Here is a 26,071-nt window from a genome sequence, read left to right as displayed (position 1 = left end):
GGGCAAATGCTCACCTTCAATGGCCACTGGCACGCTGGAGAAGTGGGCTCTTCACGGATGAATCTCGATTTCGGCTGTACCGGGCCGATGGCAGACAATGTCGTCATGCTGGCGAGCAGTTTGCTGATGTACCCCATGGTGGGGTTATGGTATGAGCTGGCATAAGATACAACAAACACAATTGCATTTTATCAATGGCAATTTGAATGCACAGAGATGCTGTGACAAAATCCAGCATGATAATGATCGGCCCTATGTCACAAGGATCTGTACACAATTCCTGGAAGCTGAAAATGTCCCAGACCTTTCATGGCCTGCATACTCACCAGACATGTCACCCATTGAGCATGTTTGGGATGCTCTGAATCGACGCGTACGATAGCGTGTTCCAGTTACCGTCAATAATCAACAACTTCGCCCAGCCATGCAACAGCCTAATCAACTCTATATAAAGGAGATGTGTCACGCTGTATAAGGCAAATGGTGGTCACACCAGATACTAACTGTTTTTTTAAGGTATCTGTGACCAACAGATGCATATCTGTATTCCCAGTCGTGTGAAATCCATAGATTAGGGCCTAATGAATTTATTTAAATTGACTGATTTCCTTATATGAATTGTAACTCATTAAAATCTTTGAAATTGTTCATGTTACGTTTATATTTTTGTTCCGTGTATACAAGTTATTTTTATATTTACGTCATTTAGCAGACACTCTAATCCAGAGCGGTTTACAGGAGCAATTAAGGATTTTTTTTCACCTAGTCGGCGTGAGGATTCGAACCAGAAACTTTCTGGTTACTGGCCCAACGCTCTTATCTGCTAGGCTACCTGCCTACTGTGATAACTACATAATGTAGTACTAGGTAATGTAACATGCAGTCATTTCGGCTTGAATCAACTGATTGTAGATCAGCCGTCCTACCACACTAGTTACCTTCTGAATCCATCTGAATGTGAAAGGCAACGCTGACCTGCGTCCCAAGCAGGAAGTAAACACACACTAGAAATGTTAGAGGGGAGCAGACCCATGAAGAGGCAGGAAGAGCAGCTGTTCTGTTCTGCCACCCCCCCCCCCCCCCCCCCCCCCAAGGAATGGAAAGGCCAGCAGAATGTCATGCTTTGTACTGTTCTACTCAGACCAACACACACACTCACACACATTTACACTCAAACCAAAACACACTCACACACATTTACACTCAAACCAAAACACACTCACCCACACATTTACACTCTAACCAAAACACACTCACACACATTACACTCAGACCAACACACACTCACACACATTACACTCAGACCAACACACACTCACACACACATTTACACTCTAACCAAAACACACTCACACACATTACACTCAGACCAACACACACTCACACACATTACACTCAGACCAACACACACTCACACACATTACGCTCAGACCAACACACACTCACACACATTCACTCAGACCAACACACACTCACACACACATTTACACTCAGACCAACACACTCACACACACATTTACACTCAGACCAACACACACTCACACACATTACACTCAGACCAACACACACACTCACACACACATTACACTCAGACCAACACACACACTCACACACATTACACTCAGACCAACACACACACTCACACACACATTACACTCAGACCAACACACACTCACACACATTACACTCAGACCAACACACACTCACACACATTACACTCAGACCAACACACACTCACACACACATTTGAGTTCCCCATTTAGAACTTAAGTGACGTCCATGAATGTTTTCATAAGTACTGAAACCGGTTTTGTACCAAACATGCCCAATGTTTTTTTGTGACGTACATTTGATCTTAGATGGATATCTTTGACCCTCAGTCTCACCGGTTTGTTCTGGTTGACATGAAGAGGGAATGGGAACTAATGTTCTCTGTGAAACATTGATGATGGTGTCCTCTCTGAGCATCTAGTCTAGCAACCATCTCTAGTCCATGTTCTCTGAGAGGATCCACTCTAACACCTCTCCATCTCTCTTCCCCAGAGTTCCCACCTGGCCCTGATAGACACTCTGATGTTGGCGTACACGGTGGAGATGGTGAGTGTGGAGCGGGTGATGGCGTGTGTCCACAGATGCTCCTCCCCTCTCAACGACCCCTCCTCCCACCCCGACGGACACATCAGAGATCTGCCCTACGACACTGAGGACGCAGTCACCACATGGATCAACAAGGTAGGGTACTAAGATACACACACACTCCTCTAATACCAGAGATATTATATATTAGGCCCCGCTGTATATTCTTAAAGCTGAGATCCCAGAAAGGTGAAACGACGCCACTGGCCGCCCCTAGCACATTTGTTATTGTTTTTGATTAGAGGAAATGAGCAGCCAGCATTGTGGGTAAAAACCTAGTAGAACTCAGCTGTTCTATGGGGCGTGCAATGATGTCAGAGGGAAAAAACGATGTTTGTTGTTTTAAGTAACGTCTCTGTTGTAATATTGCAAACGGACGTGGCAGTTTCACACGCAGCTTCCGTTTTTAATTAGATTTTATTTCACCTTTATTTAACCAGGTAGGCCAGTTGAGAACAAGTTCTCAACATGTCAAATCAGATTACTGAGAGAGACCCCGGTCAGAATAAACTTGATCTCATTTTAAGGTCTGTTTACACAGGATTGGGAGGTTTAACCAAGAACCAAATGTACGTACAGTCAGAGTCTTAGCCCTAAAAGATAGTTCTTGTTAGCTGCTAAAATTCAGATAATGCATCCCCACCGTTGGAATCCTAATAACATCCCATTAAATCAAGTCTGGCTCTGTGTCATTGAGCTTGTTTACATTCCTCCCTGCAGAAGCCCATGTGTTTCCTGCTCCCTGCTGCAGGCCAAGGCCAGACGGATACCAAAATGTACACACACACACACACACACACACACACACACACACACACACACACACACACACACACACACACACACACACACACACACACACACACACACACACACACACACACACACACGTGTACACATAATGAGCCATGCATGGAAAAATGCACACTCATGCGGAGATATGATGGATGAACACAAATATTAACATGAATAAACACACACTCAGGAAACGCACAGATACACACATGATCACTTACTTGTGGATGGACTCACACATTTTCACACACAGCAGCTCGCAGGCATACAGTAAGTAGTGCACCATAGTGAGTCTCAGTTCATGGTGTGTGTGTGTGTGTGTGTGTGTGTGTGTGTGTGTGTGTGTGTGTGTGTGTGTGTGTGTGTGTGTGTGTGTGTGTGTGTGTGTGTGTGTGTGTGTGTGTGTGTGTGTGTGTGTGTGTGTGTGTGTGTGTGTGTGTGTGTTACATCACTGGCACTGGAGCCCTTTGAAGAGACAACAGCCCTAGAAAAACAAGATTAGGACTTTTTCATTAAAACCTATCAGACAATGGACTCCTTCTATTTCCCCATGATGTTTGTTACACTCGTACACAACAAGGTTTAGAGCTGGAACATTTATGAGCCTATGAGAGATGTTTTCATGTGCTGAATGATGAAGTCATAGTAGTGCTTTGAAGTTTAACTGAAGTAGCTACATTATGGAAGCTGTAATCTCCCCTACATTATGGAAGATGTAATATCACCTACATTATGGAAGCTGTAATATCACCTACATTATGGAAGCTGTAATCTCACCTACATTATGGAAGCTGTAATCTCACCTACATGATGGAAGCTGTAATATCACCTACATTATGGTAGCTGTAATCTCACCTACATTATGGAAACTGTAATCTCACCTACATTATGGAAGCTGTAATCTCCCCTACATTATGGAAGCTGTAATATCACCTACATTATGGTAGCTGTAATTTCACCTACATCTCTCTCTCTCTCTCTCTCTCTCTCTCTCTCTCTCTCTCTCTCTCTCTCTGTCTCTGTCTCTGTCTCTGTCTCTGTCTAGGTGAATAAGCACCTCAGGGAGATTCTGGTGGAGGAGCAGAGGTTGAGAGAGAGCTCTTGTCTTGAGACCACAGCTACAGGAGCTCAGAGGGTGAGTACAGACCTTCCCCCTGCTAACAGGAACTCAGTCTCATGCCAGCTGTATAGAGAGACACTGCTACGCTATGAGAGGGAGAGAGAGACTGCACTGCAGGGACTTATGTAAGGCCTACATTCTTAGAAAATAAATGTTGGCTTCCATGTAGAACCATCTGTGGAATGGAACCCAAAAGGTTTCTACCTGGAACCAAAAATGGTTCTCCTATGGGGTTAGCTGAAGAACCCTTTTGGAAGGGGGGTGGGGGGGGTGAGAGAACATCGTCTTTTGAATACTCTATCAGTTGTTGACACAGGAGACAGTCACAGTAGCCACTGGGTCATTTCAGATTGAATAGGACACACAGGGGGGATTCTAGCAGCTTCTTACCGCCCACTGTTCTAGATGCAGGGCTTTTTCACTCAGAAAAGTCTTGGCCGGGTCCCAGTCGCCTATGTGTCCAAACCGTATTAATATTCAGGATGGAAAAACATTTTCAGTGTTAACTTAAATGACTAAAACCAGATTTAAAGTATGTAGAAACGATAATAAACCTATATATTTTCTACAAAGATCATCTTCGAGAACTAACAATCACCTAAATAAAAGCTAGACAGTCAGGGAGAATCTACATTTTTTTAAATGATGCATTCAGTAGTATTTTTGTCATGGAATGAGTTGATTTAGTTATAATGTTTGAGTCACTCAGATAGTATAAGCCATGGCAGAATGTGTAGAATTGCAGGAAATTAGCTTTAAAACTGCTAATTTTGTCACTGCAGCCAATAGGAGGGCCTCTAAAATGTTTGGTCGGCGACTGCACCATTGTCCACACCCAAGGCCACGCCCCAGCAAAGCCCACCACCTGAGCCTTCCTAGGCCTGATGGTTCTCTCCTCTCTGTAGACCTGATGGTTCTCTCCTCTCTGTAGACCTGATGGTTCTCTCCTCTCTGTAGACCTGAGCCTTCCTAGGCCTGATGGTTCTCTCCTCTCTGTAGGCCTGATGGTTCTCTCCTCTCTGTAGGCCTGATGGTTCTCTCCTCTCTGTAGACCTGATGGTTCTCTCCTCTCTGTAGACCTGATGGTTCTCTCCTCTCTGTAGACCTGATGGTTCTCTCCTCTCTGTAGACCTGAGCCTTCCTAGGCCTGATGGTTCTCTCCTCTCTGTAGACCTGAGCCTTCCTAGACCTGATGGTTCTCTCCTCTCTGTAGACCTGATGGTTATCTCCTCTCTGTAGACCTGATGGTTCTCTCCTCTCTGTAGACCTGAGCCTTTCTAGGCCTGATGGTTCCCTCCTCTCTGTAGACCTGATGGTTCTCTCCTCTCTGTAGACCTGAGCCTTCCTAGGCCTGATGGTTCTCTCCTCTCTGTAGACCTGATGGTTCTCTCCTCTCTGTAGACCTGAGCCTTCCTAGGCCTGATGGTTCCCTCCTCTCTGTAGACCTGATTGTTCTCTCCTCTCTGTAGACCTGAGCCTTCCTAGGCCTGATGGTTCTCTCCTCTCTGTAGGCCTGATGGTTCTCTCCTCTCTGTAGACCTGATGGTTCTCTCCTCTCTGTAGACCTGAGCCTTCCTAGGCCTGATGGTTCCCTCCTCTCTGTAGACCTGAGCCTTCCTAGGCCTGATGGTTCTCTCCTCTCTGTAGACCTGAGCCTTCCTAGGCCTGATGGTTCTCTCCTCTCTGTAGACCTGAGCCTTCCTAGGCCTGATGGTTCTCTCCTCTCTGTAGACCTGATGGTTCCCTCCTCTCTGTAGACCTGATGGTTCTCTCCTCTCTGTAGACCTGAGCCTTCCTAGGCCTGATGGTTCTCTCCTCTCTGTAGGCCTGATGGTTCTCTCCTCTCTGTAGACCTGATGGTTCTCTCCTCTCTGTAGACCTGATGATTCTCTCCTCTCTGTAGACCTGAGCCTTTCTAGGCCTGATGATTCTCTCCTCTCTGTAGACCTGAGCCTTCCTAGGCCTTATACCTGTAGGATACTGTAGAACAGTAGATTTATACCTGTAGGATACTGTAGAACAGTAGATTTGTACCTGTAGGATACTGTAGTACAGTAGATTTATACCTGTAGGATACTGTAGTACAGTAGATTTATACCTGTAGGATACTGTAGAACAGTAGATTTGTACCTGTAGGATACTGTAGTACAGTAGATTTATACCTGTAGGATACTGTAGTACAGTAGATTTATACCTGTAGGATACTGTAGAACAGTAGATTTATACCTGTAGGATACTGTAGTACAGTATATTTATACCTGTAGGATACTGTAGAACAGTAGATTTATACCTGTAGGATACTGTAGTACAGTAGATTTATACCTGTAGGATACTGTAGTACAGTAGATTTATACCTGTAGGATACTGTAGTACAGTAGATTTATACCTGTAGGATACTGTAGAACAGTAGATTTGTACCTGTAGGATACTGTAGTACAGTAGATTTATACCTGTAGGATACTGTAGTACAGTAGATTTATACCTGTAGGATACTGTAGTACAGTAGATTGATCTGGTCCTAATGGTTCATGTAGATCAATGTGTAAATCAATGACCAGTAAGACCTAGGTGTAATTACAGTACAGAATCTCATCCTGGTTATGGTAGTGTTCTCAGTTTAAACCCAGTGGAAGTGTAGCCTGGGTGCCTGACTGTTTTTGCATTCAACAACGATACAGCATCTATGCCGTACAGGACGAGTAGCCTAGTAAAGAGGGCATCGTAGCCTAGTAAAGAGGGCATCGTAGCCTAGTAAAGAGGGCATCGTAGCCTAGTAAAGAGGGCATCTATGCCGTACAGGACAAGTAGCCTAGTAAAGATGGCATCGTAGCCTAGTAAAGATGGCATCATAGCCTAGTAAAGAGGGCATCGTAGCCTAGTAAAGATGGCATCGTAGCCTAGTAAAGAGGGCATCGTAGCCTAGTAAAGATGGCATTGTAGCCTAGTGAAGATGGCATTGTAGCCTAGTGAAGATGGCATTGTAGCCTAGTAAAGATGGCATCGTAGCCTAGTAAAGATGGCATCGTAGCCTAGTAAAGATGGCATCGTAGCCTAGTAAAGAGGGCATCGTAGCCTAGTAAAGATGGTATCGTAGCCTAGTAAAGAGGGCATCGTAGCCTAGTAAAGATGGCATCGTAGCCTAGTAAAGAGGGCATCGTAGCCTAGTAAAGATGGCATTGTAGCCTAGTGAAGAGGGCATTGTAGCCTAGTAAAGATGGCATCGTAGCCTAGTAAAGATGGCATCGTAGCCTAGTAAAGATGGCATCGTAGCCTAGTAAAGAGGGCATCGTAGCCTAGTAAAGATGGTATTGTAGCCTAGTAAAGATGGCATCGTAGCCTAGTAAAGAGGGCATCGTAGCCTAGTAAAGATGGCATCGTAGCCTAGTAAAGAGGGCATCGTAGCCTAGTAAAGATGGCATTGTAGGCTAGTAAAGAGGGCATCGTAGCCTAGTAAAGATGGTATTGTAGCCTAGTAAAGATGGCATCGTAGCCTAGTAAAGAGGGCATCGTAGCCTAGTAAAGATGGAATTGTAGCCTAGTAAAGAGGGCATCGTAGCCTAGTAAATAGGGCATCGTAGCATAGTAAAGATGGCATCGTAGCCTAGTAAAGATGGCATCGTAGCCTAGTAAAGAGGGCATCGTAGCCTTGTAAAGATGGCATTGTAGCCTAGTAAAGATGGCATCGTAGCCTAGTAAAGATGGCATCGTAGCCTAGTAAAGAGGGCATCGTAGCCTAGTAAAGATGGTATTGTAGCCTAGTAAAGAGAGCATCGTAGCCTAGTAAAGATGGCATCGTAGCCTAGTAAAGAGGGCATCGTAAGCTAGTAAAGATGGCGTCGTAGCCTAGTAAAGAGGGCATCGTAGCCTAGTAAAGATGGCATCGTAGCCTAGTAAAGAGGGCATCGTAGCCTAGTAAAGATGGCATCGTAGCCTAGTAAAGAGGGCATCGTAGCCTAGTAAAGATGGCATCGTAGCCTAGTAAAGATGGCATTGTAGCCTAGTAAAGATGGCATCGTAGCCTAGTAAAGATCGTATTGTAGCCTAGTAAAGATGGCTGTGTAGCCTAGTAAAGAGGGCATTATAGCCTAGTAAAGATGGCATCGTAGCCTAGTAAAGAGGGCATCGTAGCCTAGTAAAGATGGTATTGTAGCCTAGTAAAGAGGGCATCGTAGCCTAGTAAAGAGGGCATCGTAGCCTAGTAAAGATGGTATTGTAGCCTAGTAAAGAGGGAATCGTAGCCTAGTAAAGATGGTATTGTAGCCTAGTAAAGATGGCATCGTAGCCTAGTAAAGAGGGCATCGTAGCCTAGTAAAGAGGGCATCGTAGCCTAGTAAAGATGGTATTGTAGCCTAGTAAAGAGGGCATCGTAGCCTAGTAAATATGGTATTGTAGCCTAGTAAAGATGGCATCGTAGCCTAGTAAAGAGGGCATCGTAGCCTAGTAAAGATGGCGTCGTAGCCTAGTAAAGAGGGCATCGTAGCCTAGTAAAGAGGGCATCGTACCCTAGTAAAGATGGTATCGTAGCCTAGTAAAGATGGCCTCGTAGCCTAGTAAAGAGGGTATCGTAGCCAATTAAAGATGGTATTGTAGCCTAGTAAAGATGGTATCGTAGCCTAGTAAAGATGGCATCGTAGCCTAGTAAAGAGGGCATCGTAGCCTAGTAAAGATGGTATCGTAGCCTAGTAAAGATGGCATCGTAGCCTAGTACAGAGGGCATCGTAGCCTAGTAAAGATGGCATCTTAGCCTAGTAAAGAGGGCATCGTAGCCTAGTAAAGATGGTATTGTAGCCTAGTAAAGATGGCATCGTAGCCTAGTAAAGAGGGCATCGTAGCCTAGTAAAGATGGCATCGTAGCCTAGTAAAGAGGGCATCGTAGCCTAGTAAAGATGGTATTGTAGCCTAGTAAAGAGGGCATCGTAGCCTAGTAAAGATGGCATCGTAGCCTAGTAAAGAGGGCATCGTAGCCTCGTAAAGATGGCATCGTAGCCTAGTAAAGAGGGCATCGTAGCCTAGTAAAGATGGTATTGTAGCCTAGTAAAGAGGGCATCGTAGCCTAGTAAAGATGGCGTCGTAGCCTAGTAAAGATGGCGTCGTAGCCTAGTAAAGATGGCGTCGTAGCCTAGTAAAGATGGCGTCGTAGCCTAGTAAAGATGGTATTGTAGCCTAGTAAAGATGGCGTCGTAGCCTAGTAAAGAGGGCATCGTAGCCTAGTAAAGAGGGCATCGTAGCCTAGTAGAGGGCATCGTTCATTGCATGCATCTACATCATACTACATGCTTAGCTTGAATAACCCCAGATTAAACTACTCTGTGTGTGTGTGTGTGTGTGTGTGTGTGTGTGTGTGTGTGTGTGTGTGTGTGTGTGTGTGTGTGTGTGTGTGTGTGTGTGTGTGTGTGTGTGTGTGTGTGTGTGTGTGTGTGTGTGTGTGTGTGTGTGTGTGTGTGTGTGTGTGTGTGTGTGTGTGTAAGCGTGAGAGAAAGAAAGTGTGTGCTCGTGACAGTGCATCTGTGCCGTGACAAAGAGTGCTTGTTTACATGTGTGAGGTGTGTGAGGAGCCTTTATATACATCCATACGTCCCTCTCCTTACTCTGATTCCATACATTAACTGTCACTGACCGTCATCTCTCCGTGTTGTTGTTGCCATGGCTGCAGGCACTCTACAGGAGGGAGTATGCCCAGCAGAGGTCAGCTCCATCACTCCCCCTGGTGGACAATCTGCTGAAGGACAACACAGATGGCTGTGCCCTGGCCGCACTCCTCCACTTCTACTGCACAACGTCCATCAGACTGGAAGGTACCGTACAGGAGGATTATTCCATCACGTCGTACCTGTAGCCTTCTCTAGTTGGTCTGCTTTATACTAATAGGTTACAGTAACGTAACCTATTCACTCAGAATGGAAAGCACAGTAGGCTGTCGTTACACAAGTGTTTGACCAGATGAGCATGGGTGAAGTTAGGCCAGAATCACATACATTTGTTATATTAGAAAATATGGGCATTCAATCACAGCAAACAATATATTTGCTGGACAATATGATAGCTATAAGGTGACAGTATGCATCCAACAGCTGTTGAAGTATTAGAGAGGGACTGTTTGGGAACAGAATTACCTCAGGGCTCAAGACAAGGATTACTTGTAAATGAAAAAGATATCAGTAGCATCAATAGCTATATTGTTTCAACCATTAGACTCACAGACAACTGAAGAGGGAATTTCCCCACGGTATGACCTCAGGATCTATTCTGGGTCAATTTCCCCTGACCCTGCCATTACACACCCACATGTGTTTTTCTGGTTTGAAAATCCCAGAATTGATTTAAAATAGAAAAGTTATTTACAGCCAACTATTGTGTTCATTATTAAGTATTCAGATAACAGCTGTAAAGGGATTCCAAATGGACTCATTGCATTTATTATTTTAAATAATTGATGGTGTCAAAGTACCATCAACAGCAATATTGTTTTTTTTTTCATTAGACATGCAGACAACAGTGACAGTGACCCCTGACCTTGAAATTAGCTCAGCTGACAGGAACCTTCCTTATCACCATGACATCAGTAGCTAACACACAGAGAGAAGAGAGAGAATAGCTAACATACACACAGAGAGAGAAGAGAGAGAATAGCTAACACACACACACAGAAGAGAGAGAATAGCTAACACACACAGAGAGAAGAGAGAGAATAGCTAACACACACAGAAGAGAGAGAATAGCTAGCTAACACACACAGAGAGAAGAGAGAGAATAGCTAACACACACACACACAGAAGAGAGAGAATAGCTAACACACACAGAGAGAAAAGAGATAATAGCTAACACACACACACACACACAGAAGAGAGAGAATAGCTAACACACACACACACACACACACACACACACACACACACACAGAAGAGAGAGAATAGCTAACACACACACAGAGAAGAGAGAGAATAGCTTCTCCTCTATCCTGCAGCAGTAGATATGATACAGAATGATTCCATTGGAAAGAAGATTAGCCCCTAGTGATGGAGTCAATGTGTACAATTTGGCCAACAACGTCAAAGAGTCCATGAGGTTCAGGTTTTTTCAATAATAATGGTGTCATTTGGGGATGAACAATTAAACCTGAGTGAAATACATATCATGAGAGATAGCGAAGGAGAGAGAGAGGGGAGAAGGAGGCAGAGACATGAGAGAGCGGGGAGGGAGAGACAGAGAGAGAGATGGCGAGAGAGGGGGGAGAGTTTTTTATTTAACGTTTATTTAACTAGGCGAGTCAGCTAAGAACAAATTCTTATTTACAATGACGGCCTACCGGGGTACAGTGGGTTAACTGCCTTGTTCAGGGGCAGAACGACAGATTGTTACCTTGTCAGCTCGGCGATTCAAGCTCTAACCACGAGGCTACATGCCACCCCAAAAGAGACAGATGGGGAGGGAGGGGGAGAGAGAGAGAGAGCGAAAGAGAAAGAGAGAGAGAGAGAGAGGTATTAGTGGCATGTTTCAGTTTTGAGCCTGTTTATACAGTAGCCAGTGGGCCAGACTCCACCCACTATTCCAATAATGCCCCAGGGCCAGGCTAAGACGTGATTGGTCAGGAGTTAATAGCAACATAGTCCGTTGGATGAGAGAAGAATGTTGACTTATTTATTGAAAGATAAACATTTCCACTCCCTCTACTTGTGCCCAGTCATATATAGATGACTCTGTGTGCTACTATCACATGTTCACTGCCCTTGACCCTGCCTTCTAACCCCGCCTCCTCCCACTGTTATTCAAATACTACTAAATACTTTGTAAAAGATACATTTGTAATAAAGTACATTACACATCCCGGCGTCGCCTCTTCACTGTTGATGTTGAGACTGGACAGAGGACCTCTGCCTAGAAAGCCAGCATCCCGGAGTCGCCTCTTCACTGTTGATGTTGAGACTGGACAGAGGAACTCTGCCTAGAAGGCCAGCATCCCGGCGTCGCCTCTTCACTGTTGATGTTGAGACTGGACAGAGGACCTCTGCCTAGAAAGCCAGCATCCCGGAGTCGCCTCTTCACTGTTGATGTTGAGACTGGACAGAGGAACTCTGCCTAGAAGGCCAGCATCCCGGCGTCACCTCTTCACTGTTGATGTTGAGACTGGACAGAGGAACTCTGCCTAGAAGGCCAGCATCCCGGAGTCGCCGCTTCACTGTTGATGTTGAGACTGGACAGAGGAACTCTGCCTAGAAGGCCAGCATCCCGGAGTAGCCTCTTCACTGTTGATGTTGAGACTGGACAGAGGAACTCTGCCTAGAAGGCCAGCATCCCGGAGTTGCCTCTTCACTGTTGATGTTGAGACTGGTGTTTTGCAGGTACTATTTAATGTAGCTGCCAGTTGAGGACTTGTGAGGCGTCTGTTTCTCAAACTAGACACTCTATTGTACTTGTCCTCTTGCTCAGTTGTGCACCGGGGCCTCCCACTCCTCTTTCTATTCTGGTTAGAGACAGTTTGCGCTGTTCTGTGAAGGGAGTAGTATACCGCGTTGTACGAGATCTTCAGTTTCTTGGCCAATTCTCGCATGGAATAGACTTCATTTCTCAGAACAAGAATAGACTGACGGGTTTCAGAAGAAAGGTCTTTGTTTCTGGCCATTTTGAGCCTGTAATCAAACCCATAAATGCTGATGCCTTATTGCTTCTTTAATCAGGACAACAGTTTTCAGCTGTGCTAACATAATTGCAAAAGCGTTTTCTAATGACCAATTAGCCATTTAAAATGCTAAACTTGGATTTGCTAACACAACGTGCCATTGGAACACAGGAGTGATGGTTGCTGATAATGGGCCTCTGTACACCTATGTAGATATTCCATTTAAAAAATCTGCCGTTTCCAGCTACAACAGTCATTTACAACATTAACAATGTCTACACTGTATTTCTGATCAATTTGATGTTATTTTAATGGACAAACATTTTTTGCTTTTCTTTCAAAAACAAGGACATTTCTAAGTGACCCCAAACAAACAAGCCATTGATGCATTGCTGAAGATTTTCGGATATGTTTGAAAACAAACCCTTAAACTCTAACTCCGCCCCTGTGCGCTCTCCTCTCCCCACCCTCCAGATATCTGTCTGAAGGAGACCATGTCGCTGGCTGACAGTTTGTACAATCTGCAGCTGGTGCAGGAGTTCTGCAGGGACAACCTCAACCACTGCTGCCACTTCTCCCTGGAGGACATGCTCTATGCCCACTCTTCCATCAAGGTAGGCTCTGTTTTCACTCCTCCATCAAGGTAGGCTCTGTTTTCACTCTTCCATCAAGGTAGGCTCTGTTTTCACTCCTCCATCAAGGTAGGCCCAGGGGGACAGGACAGAGAGGGAGGCTGTGGACTAGGGAGGAGGTCTGGGGGGACAGGAGGGGGCTAAGGGGGCACAGGAAAGGGGCTGAGGGACAGGAAGGGGGCTGGGGAGACAGGAGGGGGGCAGGGGGGTCATGGCCTGGGTTAGGTAGGGAGGGATATGGAGTGTTGACATTGGAGGTAGAGTGGTGCTATATATATATATATCTCGTTGAGTGGTATGTGTGGACAAATGGCTGAAAGGGGGTATTTTGAATTTAACCTTTATAGAGTTAGCAATGATGCATATAGTTAGTAATGATACAGAGTTAGGGTTAGTAATGATACATAGAGTTAGTAATGATGGTTAGGGTTAGTAATGATACATAGAGTTAGTAATGATGGTTAGGGTTAGTAATGATACATAGAGTTAGTAATGATACATATTTAGTAATGATACAGAGAGTTGGTAATGATGCATATAGTTAGTAATGATACAGAGTTAGGGTTAGTAATGATACATAGAGTTAGTAATTATGGTTAGGGTTAGTAATGATACATAGAGTTAGTAATGATACATAGAGTTAGTAATGATACATAGAGTTAGTAATGATACATAGAGTTAGTAATGATACATAGAGTTAGTAATGATACATAGAGTTAGTAATGATACATAGAGTTAGTAATGATACATAGAGTTAGTAATGATACATAGAGTTAGTAATGATACATATAGTTAGTAATGATACATATAGTTAGTAATGATACATATAGTTAGTAATGATACATAGAGTTAGTAATGATACATAGAGTTAGTAATGATACATAGAGCTAGTAATGATACATAGAGTTAGAGTTAATAATGATACATAGAGTTAGTAATGATACATAGAGTTAGTAATGATACATAGAGTTAGTAATGATACATAGAGTTAGTAATGATACATAGATTTAGTAATGATACAGAGAGTTAGTAATGATACATAGAGTTAGTAATGATACATAGAGTTAGTAATGATACATAGAGTTAGTAATGATACATAGAGTTAGTAATGATACATAGATTTAGTAATGATACAGATTTAGTAATGATACATAGATTTAGTAATGATACAGAGAGTTAGGGTTAGTAATGATACATATAGTTAGTAATGATACATAGAGGTAGAGTTAGTAATGATACATAGAGTTAGTAATGATACAGAGAGTTAGTAATGATACGTAGAGTTAGTAATGATACATAGAGTTAGTAATGATACATAGATTTAGTAATGATACATATAGTTAGTAATGATACAGAGAGTTAGGGTTAGTAATGATACATAGAGTTAGTAATGATACATAGATTTAGTAATGATACATAGAGTTAGTAATGATACATAGATTTAGTAATGATACAGAGAGTTAGTAATGATACATAGAGTTAGTAATGATACATAGAGTTAGTAATGATACATAGAGTTAGAGTTAATAATGATACATGGAGTTAATAATGATACATAGAGTTAGTAATGATACATAGAGTTAGTAATGATACAGAGTTAGGGTTAGTAATGATACATAGAGTTAGTAATGATACATAGAGTTAGAAATGATACATAGAGTTAGTAATGATACATAGAGTTAGTAATGATACATAGAGTTAGAAATGATACATAGAGTTAGTAATGATACATAGAGTTACAAATGATACATAGAGTTAGTAATGATACATAGAGTTAGTAATGATACATAGAGTTAGTATTGATACATAGAGTTAATAATGGTACATAGAGTTAATAATGATACATAGAGTTAGAGTTAGTAACGATACATAGAGTTAGAGTTAGTAACGATACATAGAGGTAGAGTTAGTAATGATACATAGAGTTAATAATGATACATAGAGTTAGTAATGATACATAGAGTTAATAATGATACATAGAGTTAGAGTTAGTAATGATACATAGAGTTAGTAATGATACATAGAGTTAGAGTTAGTAACGATACATAGAGGTAGAGTTAGTAATGATACATAGAGTTAATAATGATACATAGAGTTAATAATGATACATAGAGTTAATAATGATACATAGAGTTAGAGTTAGTAACGATACATAGAGTTAGAGTTAGTAACGATACATAGAGGTAGAGTTAGTAACGATACATAGAGTTAGAGTTAGTAACGATACATAGAGTTAGAGTTAGTAATGATACATAGAGTTAGAGTTAGTAACGATACATAGAGTTAGAGTTAGTAACGATACATAGAGTTAATAATGATACATAGAGTTAGTAATGATACATAGAGTTAGTAATGATACATAGAGTTAGTAATGATACATAGAGTTAGTAATGATACATAGATTTAGTAATGATACATAGAGTTAGTAATGATACATAGAGTTAGTAATGATACATAGAGTTAGTAATGATACATAGAGTTAGTAATGATACATAGAGTTAGAGTTAATAATGATACATGGAGTTAATAATGATACATGGAGTTAATAATGATACATAGAGTTAGTAATGATACATAGAGTTAGTAATGATACAGAGTTAGGGTTAGTAATGATACATAGAGTTAGTAATGATACATAGAGTTAGAAATGATACATAGAGTTAGTAATGATACATAGAGTTAGTAATGATACATAGAGTTAGAAATGATACATAGAGTTAGTAATGATACATAGAGTTAGAAATGATACATAGAGTTAGTAATGATACATAGAGTTAGTAATGATACATAGAGTTAGTATTGATACATAGAGTTAGTAATGATACATAGAGTTAGAAATGATACATAGAGTTAGTAATGATACATAGAGTTAGTAATGATACATAGAGTTAGTAATGATACATAGAGTTAGTAATGATACATAGAGTTAGTAATGATACATAGAGTTAGTAATGATACATAGAGTTAGTAATGATACATAGAGTTAGTAATGATACATAGAGTTAGTAATGATACATAGATTTAGTAATGATACAGAGAGTTAGTAATGATACATAGAGTTAGTAATGATACATAGATTTAGTAATGATACAGATTTAGTAATGATACATAGATTTAGTAATGATACAGAGAGTTAGGGTTAGTAATGATACATATAGTTAGTAATGATACATAGAGGTAGAGTTAGTAATGATACATAGAGTTAGTAATGATACAGAGAGTTAGTAATGATACGTAGAGTTAGTAATGATACATAGAGTTAGTAATGATACATAGATTTAGTAATGATACATATAGTTAGTAATGATACAGAGAGTTAGGGTTAGTAATGATACATAGAGTTAGTAATGATACATAGATTTAGTAATGATACATAGAGTTAGTAATGATACATAGATTTAGTAATGATACAGAGAGTTAGTAATGATACATTGAGTTAGTAATGATACATAGAGTTAGTAATGATACATAGAGTTAGAGTTAATAATGATACATGGAGTTAATAATGATACATAGAGTTAGTAATGATACATAGAGTTAGTAATGATACAGAGTTAGGGTTAGTAATGATACATAGAGTTAGTAATGATACATAGAGTTAGAAATGATACATAGAGTTAGTAATGATACATAGAGTTAGTAATGATACATAGAGTTAGAAATGATACATAGAGTTAGTAATGATACATAGAGTTAGAAATTATACATAGAGTTAGTAATGATACATAGAGTTAGTAATGATACATAGAGTTAGTATTGATACATAGAGTTAATAATGGTACATAGAGTTAATAATGATACATAGAGTTAGAGTTAGTAACGATACATAGAGTTAGAGTTAGTAACGATACATAGAGGTAGAGTTAGTAATGATACATAGAGTTAATAATGATACATAGAGTTAGTAATGATACATAGAGTTAATAATGATACATAGAGTTAGAGTTAGTAATGATACATAGAGTTAGTAATGATACATAGAGTTAGAGTTAGTAACGATACATAGAGGTAGAGTTAGTAATGATACATAGAGTTAATAATGATACATAGAGTTAATAATGATACATAGAGTTAATAATGATACATAGAGTTAGAGTTAGTAACGATACATAGAGTTAGAGTTAGTAACGATACATAGAGGTAGAGTTAGTAACGATACATAGAGTTAGAGTTAGTAACGATACATAGAGTTAGAGTTAGTAATGATACATAGAGTTAGAGTTAGTAACGATACATAGAGTTAGAGTTAGTAACGATACATAGAGTTAATAATGATACATAGAGTTAGTAATGATACATAGAGTTAGTAATGATACATAGAGTTAGTAATGATACATAGAGTTAGTAATGATACATAGATTTAGTAATGATACATAGAGTTAGTAATGATACATAGAGTTAGTAATGATACATAGAGTTAGTAATGATACATAGAGTTAGTAATGATACATAGAGTTAGAGTTAATAATGATACATGGAGTTAATAATGATACATGGAGTTAATAATGATACATAGAGTTAGTAATGATACAGAGTTAGGGTTAGTAATGATACATAGAGTTAGTAATGATACATAGAGTTAGAAATGATACATAGAGTTAGTAATGATACATAGAGTTAGTAATGATACATAGAGTTAGAAATGATACATAGAGTTAGTAATGATACATAGAGTTAGAAATGATACATAGAGTTAGTAATGATACATAGAGTTAGTAATGATACATAGAGTTAGTATTGATACATAGAGTTAGTAATGATACATAGAGTTAGTAATGATACATAGAGTTAGTATTGATACATTGATTTAGTAATGATACATAGAGCTAGTAATGATACATAGAGTTAGTAATGATACATAGAGTTAGTATTGATACATAGAGTTAGTATTGATACATAGAGCTAGTAATGATACATAGAGTTAGTAATGATACATAGAGTTAGAAATGATACATAGAGTTAGTAATGATACATAGAGTTAGTAATGATACATAGAGTTAGTAATGATACATAGAGTTAGTAATGATACATAGAGTTAGTAATGATACATAGAGTTAGTAATGATACATAGAGGTAGAGTTAGTAATGATACATAGAGTTAGTAATGATACATAGAGGTAGAGTTAGTAATGATACATAGAGTTAGTAATGATACATAGAGTTAGTAATGATACATAGAGTTAGTAATGATACATAGAGTTAATAATGATACATAGAGTTAGTAACGATACATAGAGTTAATAATGGTACATAGAGTTAGTAATGATACATAGAGTTAGAGTTAGTAACGATAAATAGAGTTAGAGTTAGTAACAATACATAGAGTTAATAATGATACATAGAGTTAGTAATGATACAGAGAGTTAATAATGGTACATAGAGTTAGTAATGATACATAGAGTTAGAGTTAATAATGATACATAGAGTTAGAGTTAATAATGATACATAGAGTTAGTAATGATACATAGAGTTAGAGTTAATAATGATACATAGAGTTAGAGTTAGTAATGATACATAGAGTTAATAATGATACATAGAGTTAGTAATGATACATAGAGTTAGTAATGATACATAGAGTTAGAAATGATACATAGAGTTAGTAATGATACATAGAGTTAGTAACGATACATAGAGTTAATAATGATACATAGAGTTAGTAACGATACATAGAGTTAATAATGATACATAGAGTTAGTAATGATACATAGAGTTAGTAATGATACATAGAGTTAGTAATGATACATAGAGTTAGTAATGATACATAGAGTTTGTAATGATACATAGAGTTGGTAATGATACATAGAGTTTGTAATGAGACATAGAGTTGGTAATGAGACATATAGTTTGTAATGATACATAGAGTTGGTAATGATACATTTAGTTGGTAATAATACATAGAGTTTGTAATGATACATAGAGTTAGTAATGATACATAGAGTTAGTAATGATACATAGAGTTAGTAATGATACATAGAGTTAATAATGATACATAGAGTTAGTAATGATACATAGAGCTAGTAATGATACATAGAGTTGGTAATGATACATAGAGTTAGTAATGATACATAGAGTTAGTAATGATACATAGAGTTAATAATGATACATAGAGTTAGGGTTAGTAATGAATTGGGTGTGTGTGTGTGTTTGTGTAGAAGGGGCCCATTTTGCCATACTGACTGTTCCGCAAAGTCAAATAAGCGTTGGTGTGTGTGTGGGTGTGTGTGTGCGTGTGCGTGCGTGTGTGTGTGTGTGTGTGTGTGTGTGCGTGTGTGTGTGTGTGTGTTGCTATTCCAAAACAGACAGGACCCGTTAGCTAGCCAAGCTCTCCCCTTAAGACAGACAGACAGAGGCTGCTTAGAGAGAAGTGGCTGCTATTTTCTCTGTGCCTGCCTCTCCCTGCCTCTCCCTGCCTCTGTTGTTCTGCCCTTTTCTATCACAGGATGAGAGAACTGTTGATTATTTATGTGCTACAAATAATACAGAATGAGTTCTGATTTACTGCTCATTCATACAGAATGTGCAATGTAATCATGTAATGTAAACATGTCATGTAATGTAACCATGTGATGAAACCATGTAATGTAGCCATGTAATGTAACCATGCAATGTAACCATGTAATGTAACCATGCAATGTAGCCATGTAATGTAACCATGCAATGTAACCATGTAATGTAATGTAACCATGCAATGTAACCATGCAATGTAATGTAACCATGTAATGTAATGTAACCATGCAATGCAACCATGCAATGTAACCATGCAATGTAATGTAACCATGCAATGTAACCATGTAATGTAATGTAACCATGCAATGTAACCATGCAATGTAACCATGCGATGTAATGTAACCATGCAATGTAACCATGTAATGTAATGTAACCATGCAATGTAACCATGCAATGTAATGTAACCATGCAATGTAACCATGTAATGTGGTTATAGACTGCTAGAATGCGTAACATGTAGTATAGGGAACATTAGTCAGAACCAATTGGGATTCTGGTCCTGCCCCTAACTGTTGGCACACTGTGTCCTTTCCTTAGACTGTGTGTGTGTGTGTGTGTGTGTGTGTGTGTGTGTGTGTGTGTGTGTGTGTGTGCGTGCGTGCGTGCGTGCGTGCGTGCGTGCGTGCGTGTGTGTGTACCAACCTCCTATTTAGTGAGACAAACACAACCAATAGGGGGCACAGGGTCCCCTTTGGCCTGTCGTGTACACACACACACACACAGTCACGCCCTGACCTTAGAGAGCCTTTTTATTTCTCTATTTGGTTAGGTCAGGGTGTGATTATGGGGGGCATTCTAGTTTTTCTATTTCTTTGTTGGCCGGGTATGGTTCCCAATCAGAGGCAGCTGTCTATCGTTGTCTCTGATTGGGGATCATACTTCAGCAGCCTTTTCCACCTTTAGTTTGTGGGATCTTGTTTTTGTATAGTTGCTGTGTTAGCGCTACAAAACTTTACGTGTTGTTTATCTTGTTTTTTGGTGTTCATTTAATACATTTATGATGTACGCCTACCACGCTGCACCTTGGTCCAATCGTTCCATCAACGAACGTAACACACACACACACCATGCACCACTGGGTGTGTATAGACTGGTCACAGTGCAACAAGCGTCTCAGGGAGGGGCAGAGCGTGAGAGAACGTGTCCTGAAGAGCAGCTAAAGGCCCTGGCATGGAGTCAACTCACTACTGGCCAAACTTTCTCCTGAACCCCTAACCAGACCACCACAGTGTGGGTGGGTGTCCTACACTCTAAAATCAATTCAATGTCCAAAAGCTCTTGACAATCCAAAGGGGAATATCCAAGCAACAATGTTTTGAAATCTGCAGTCCAGTCTTAGTTTGCGGGGAGGTTGTGGTCAATGAAGACCCTCCAATCCATAGAGACAGAGGCCCAGTCAGAAGAAGTGGGTGATAAAGCGCTCAACAAATGAATGACTCTTGGATGGAGGTCTCCAGAGCTCATCTGTTTCTACCATTTAAATGATTAATGGAATGAAGCCATATTATACTCTGTGATGTGTGTGTCTATGGCACACTCTAATATATATCAGTTTTCTCCACTATACACTAGATGTTGAGGTAACGGAGAAATCTGAGGCTGCCAATAACACACACACCAACACTCAGTTACTTAGCAACCAGGGTAGCTTGGAGGCAGCTTTACCTGTATCCCTGACCTCATCATTGATCTACCAGCCACTATACAGTATGTTGCCTCGTCTGTGACTTGTCTCAACAGGGACACCTTCTGGACAAATGCAGTTATTTGGCTGTATTACATTTCCTTTCCCCCTATCTAACTCGTGTGTGTGTTTTGTCCTGTTGCAGAGTAACTACCTGGTGTTTACGGTGTGTTTTGTCCTGTTGCAGAGTAACTACCTGGTGTTTACGGTGTGTTTTGTCCTGTTGCAGAGTAACTACCTGGTGTTTACGGTGTGTTTTGTCCTGTTGCAGAGTAACTACCTGGTGTTTACGGTGTGTTTTGTTCTGTTGCAGAGTAACTACCTGGTGTTTATGCTGTGTTTTGTCCTGTTGCAGAGTAACTACCTGGTGTTTACGGTGTGTTTTGTTCTGTTGCAGAGTAACTACCTGGTGTTTACGGTGTGTTTTGTTCTGTTGCAGAGTAACTACCTGGTGTTTACGGTGTGTTTTGTTCTGTTGCAGAGTAACTACCTGGTGTTTACGGTGTGTTTTGTCCTGTTGCAGAGTAACTACCTGGTGTTTACGGTGTGTTTTGTTCTGTTGCAGAGTAACTACCTGGTGTTTACGGTGTGTTTTGTTCTGTTGCAGAGTAACTACCTGGTGTTTACGGTGTGTTTTGTTCTGTTGCAGAGTAACTACCTGGTGTTTACGGTGTGTTTTGTTCTGTTGCAGAGTAACTACCTGGTGTTTACGGTGTGTTTTGTCCTGTTGCAGAGTAACTACCTGGTGTTTACGGTGTGTTTTGTTCTGTTGCAGAGTAACTACCTGGTGTTTACGGTGTGTTTTGTTCTGTTGCAGAGTAACTACCTGGTGTTTACGGTGTGTTTTGTTCTGTTGCAGAGTAACTACCTGGTGTTTACGGTGTGTTTTGTTCTGTTGCAGAGTAACTACCTGGTGTTTATGCTGTGTTTTGTCCTGTTGCAGAGTAACTACCTGGTGTTTACGGTGTGTTTTGTTCTGTTGCAGAGTAACTACCTGGTGTTTACGGTGTGTTTTGTCCTGTTGCAGAGTAACTACCTGGTGTTTACGGTGTGTTTTGTTCTGTTGCAGAGTAACTACCTGGTGTTTACGGTGTGTTTTGTTCTGTTGCAGAGTAACTACCTGGTGTTTACGGTGTGTTTTGTCCTGTTGCAGAGTAACTACCTGGTGTTTACGGTGTGTTTTGTTCTGTTGCAGAGTAACTACCTGGTGTTTACGGTGTGTTTTGTTCTGTTGCAGAGTAACTACCTGGTGTTTACGGTGTGTTTTGTTCTGTTGCAGAGTAACTACCTGGTGTTTACGGTGTGTTTTGTTCTGTTGCAGAGTAACTACCTGGTGTTTACGGTGTGTTTTGTCCTGTTGCAGAGTAACTACCTGGTGTTTACGGTGTGTTTTGTTCTGTTGCAGAGTAACTACCTGGTGTTTACGGTGTGTTTTGTTCTGTTGCAGAGTAACTACCTGGTGTTTACGGTGTGTTTTGTTCTGTTGCAGAGTAACTACCTGGTGTTTACGGTGTGTTTTGTCCTGTTGCAGAGTAACTACCTGGTGTTTACGGTGTGTTTTGTCCTGTTGCAGAGTAACTACCTGGTGTTTACGGTGTGTTTTGTTCTGTTGCAGAGTAACTACCTGGTGTTTACGGTGTGTTTTGTTCTGTTGCAGAGTAACTACCTGGTGTTTATGCTGTGTTTTGTTCTGTTGCAGAGTAACTACCTGGTGTTTACGGTGTGTTTTGTTCTGTTGCAGAACAACTACCTGGTGTTTACGGTGTGTTTTGTCCTGTTGCAGAGTAACTACCTGGTGTTTACGGTGTGTTTTGTTCTGTTGCAGAGTAACTACCTGGTGTTTACGGTGTGTTTTGTTCTGTTGCAGAGTAACTACCTGGTGTTTACGGTGTGTTTTGTTCTGTTGCAGAGTAACTACCTGGTGTTTACGGTGTGTTTTGTTCTGTTGCAGAGTAACTACCTGGTGTTTATGCTGTGTTTTGTCCTGTTGCAGAGTAACTACCTGGTGTTTACGGTGTGTTTTGTTCTGTTGCAGAGTAACTACCTGGTGTTTACGGTGTGTTTTGTCCTGTTGCAGAGTAACTACCTGGTGTTTACGGTGTGTTTTGTTCTGTTGCAGAGTAACTACCTGGTGTTTACGGTGTGTTTTGTTCTGTTGCAGAGTAACTACCTGGTGTTTACGGTGTGTTTTGTTCTGTTGCAGAGTAACTACCTGGTGTTTATGCTGTGTTTTGTTCTGTTGCAGAGTAACTACCTGGTGTTTATGCTGTGTTTTGTCCTGTTGCAGAGTAACTACCTGGTGTTTATGCTGTGTTTTGTTCTGTTGCAGAACAACTACCTGGTGTTTATGGCAGAGCTGTTCTGGTGGTTTGAAGTGGTGAAGCCTTCGTTTGTACAGCCCAGAGTCTTTGACCCACAAGGTAAGGATATTGGTGTGTGAAAGCCAAAAAGGATGATGATGGTTGGGATTATGAAGATAAATCAACATCATTTGCATATCACATTATATTTCAGTTTTCACCAGAACTCAGATCACGTCACATACCTTTATTGACTTTGAGAATCCCAAAGAATGATTGGTGTTTGTTTGTACCCAGGCTGTGATCCTGCCCATTCATCCAGGACTATGGGTCCTATGTGTAGCCCAGCCAAAAAGGACTTTGGGGACAGACCTGACAGCCCAAAACACGACAGGTATGAATTCATATTGAATAATCACCTGTAGTTATTTCATTTTCTTTTATTGAATAATGTTGTGAAAGGTCCAGCATAGTTCAACTTAGCAGTTACAGGAGGTATGCTCTTGAGCTTTATCGTAAAATTCTCTCTCTTGCTCTCTCACTCTCGCTCTCTCAGGCTTCAACCAGACTCTGCTTCAGGTAAGAACACAGGAACTACCTACCCCTCTCCTCAGAATTACAAACACTCCTTTATCTTATCTGGCTGAACACTCTGAACTACTACTGGTACTCTGTGGGAGTCAAGCTAATAATTTTCCTTGTTCCTGGCAGGTGTGATCAAGAGGTCGGCGTCCATGTCCTATGTGGACGGCTGTGTGGGGACGTGGCCTAAGGAGAGACGGTCTCGGGGCATCTCCTTTGAGATTCCTCTGGACGGGGACCCAAGCGCCCCTCCCTGTCAGGGTCCTTCCCTCCGAGGCATGATCCGCTCTGCCAGCACAGAGGGCCTGGGGGGGTTCAAAGTTAACCACACACCTCGTGGGGGCATGCGGCACCAACTCCCCTTTCAGCCGGTCAGCGTTTACGATCAGGGTTGCAGTGCCGGACACATACCCGAGGAGGACTACGACAGGGACTCACTTAACTACAACTCCCATAAAGCACTGGGGCGTGGGCAGACTCAGCCACATAGGAACCAGAGCAGGTACGTCTGATGGATCTGTTGTGGGTTTTAATGTCTGCACGGGGGACACATACTGAATGTAAATATGTTACATACATGTTAACTGTTAGATGCTATGAATAAGTATCTAATAAATTATCATACATGTCTGGTAATCTAGATATTCCAATGGCGTTCTCCCAGAGAACGGCAAGGGCGGCAGTGGCCCCGTCAGCCCGTCAACCCCGCCCAGCATCGAGGAGGCCCTGAATATCATCCACGACACAGAGAGGCCCCACGGCAGCCTGGGGCCCGGGGCCAACGGCTTCTTCCTACATGATGGAGCCGAACCTCCAGACCCAGGCGACGACCCTGACGACTACCCAGGATCGGCTAAGGCCCGGGCGGACGAGGCCGACCCCAACTCAGCCTCTACGGATGAGGTGGACACAGGGATCCACGTGAGGACGGAGGACATCCAGGAGAGTTTGGAGGAGGACAACTCTTCCCTCAGGGACTACTCTGATATAGACCCTGACTATGAGGCTATGACCCGATCCTGTCCCCTAACAGACGGGGATGGAGAGAGGGGGGTGAGGAACAGAGACAGGGTAGAGAGGAGCAGCCCATGCCCCAGCTCGGTGCCCCCCGCTCCCCTGTCCCATGTGCCCAGCCCTGCCTCATCCTCTGGCGGTTCAGGCGGAGGCGTGGTTCGCATGACCAGCTTCGCCGAGCAGAAGTTTCGTAAGCTTGAGGGACGGAGCAGTGGAGGGACCACCCCCGAGAGCTCCGAGCTCAATGTTCCGAATACGCCCCCCGCACAAACTGCCACACCTGAGGTCAGTAGAGAAACTGTCTCTGTGATATATTACTCTGTTCCCTCTCAACTCCCTTTTCCTACTCTGTGTTTCTCTCTCTCTCTGCCCCTCACAGGGCTCAAGCCCCGCCCACCCAGCCCAAAGCCCGGCCACACCCTCTACCAGAGACCACACCCACCTGCTGTCGTCAGAGATGGTGCACCTGAAGATGAAGCTGGAGGAGAAACGCAGAGCCATCGAGGCCCAGAAGAAGAAGGTACAGGCTAGTTCAGCTTCTGCGAGCGTCTTCTCTCATCCTATTCCCTAAGGGTTCCTATTCCCTATTTCCATAGTGCTCTGGTCAAAAGTAGTGCACCATTTACTTAGGTGATTGGGTATTGTGTCAGACAAAGAACAAAACAGCGGTCTACCAGTGTATTT

At 41.5% G+C, this 26,071-nt stretch overlaps 1 protein-coding gene across 5 annotated transcripts in view; it reads left to right on the top strand.

The window, feature by feature from the left end:
• Window positions 1-26,071, top strand: part of LOC129813692 (calmodulin-regulated spectrin-associated protein 2-like) — a 74,510-nt gene that overhangs the window by 30,405 nt on the left and 18,034 nt on the right. For all 5 annotated transcript variants that reach the window (XM_055866116.1, XM_055866115.1, XM_055866114.1 and 2 more), the window contains 10 exons: window positions 2,044-2,232; window positions 3,977-4,066; window positions 9,705-9,846; window positions 13,143-13,282; window positions 23,821-23,911; window positions 24,089-24,185; window positions 24,348-24,370; window positions 24,503-24,875; window positions 25,015-25,672; window positions 25,767-25,907. In XM_055866116.1, coding sequence (XP_055722091.1) covers window positions 2,044-2,232; window positions 3,977-4,066; window positions 9,705-9,846; window positions 13,143-13,282; window positions 23,821-23,911; window positions 24,089-24,185; window positions 24,348-24,370; window positions 24,503-24,875; window positions 25,015-25,672; window positions 25,767-25,907 — 1,944 coding nt within the window. The remainder of the gene's footprint in view (window positions 1-2,043; window positions 2,233-3,976; window positions 4,067-9,704; window positions 9,847-13,142; window positions 13,283-23,820; window positions 23,912-24,088; window positions 24,186-24,347; window positions 24,371-24,502; window positions 24,876-25,014; window positions 25,673-25,766; window positions 25,908-26,071) is intronic.

The sequence above is a fragment of the Salvelinus fontinalis genome, chromosome 17, assembly GCF_029448725.1.
Source record: "Salvelinus fontinalis isolate EN_2023a chromosome 17, ASM2944872v1, whole genome shotgun sequence".
NCBI classification, from domain to species: Eukaryota; Metazoa; Chordata; class Actinopteri; order Salmoniformes; family Salmonidae; genus Salvelinus; species Salvelinus fontinalis.
The sequence above is the reverse complement of the archived record's forward strand: the minus strand, read 5'-3'. Positions and strand labels throughout refer to the sequence as shown.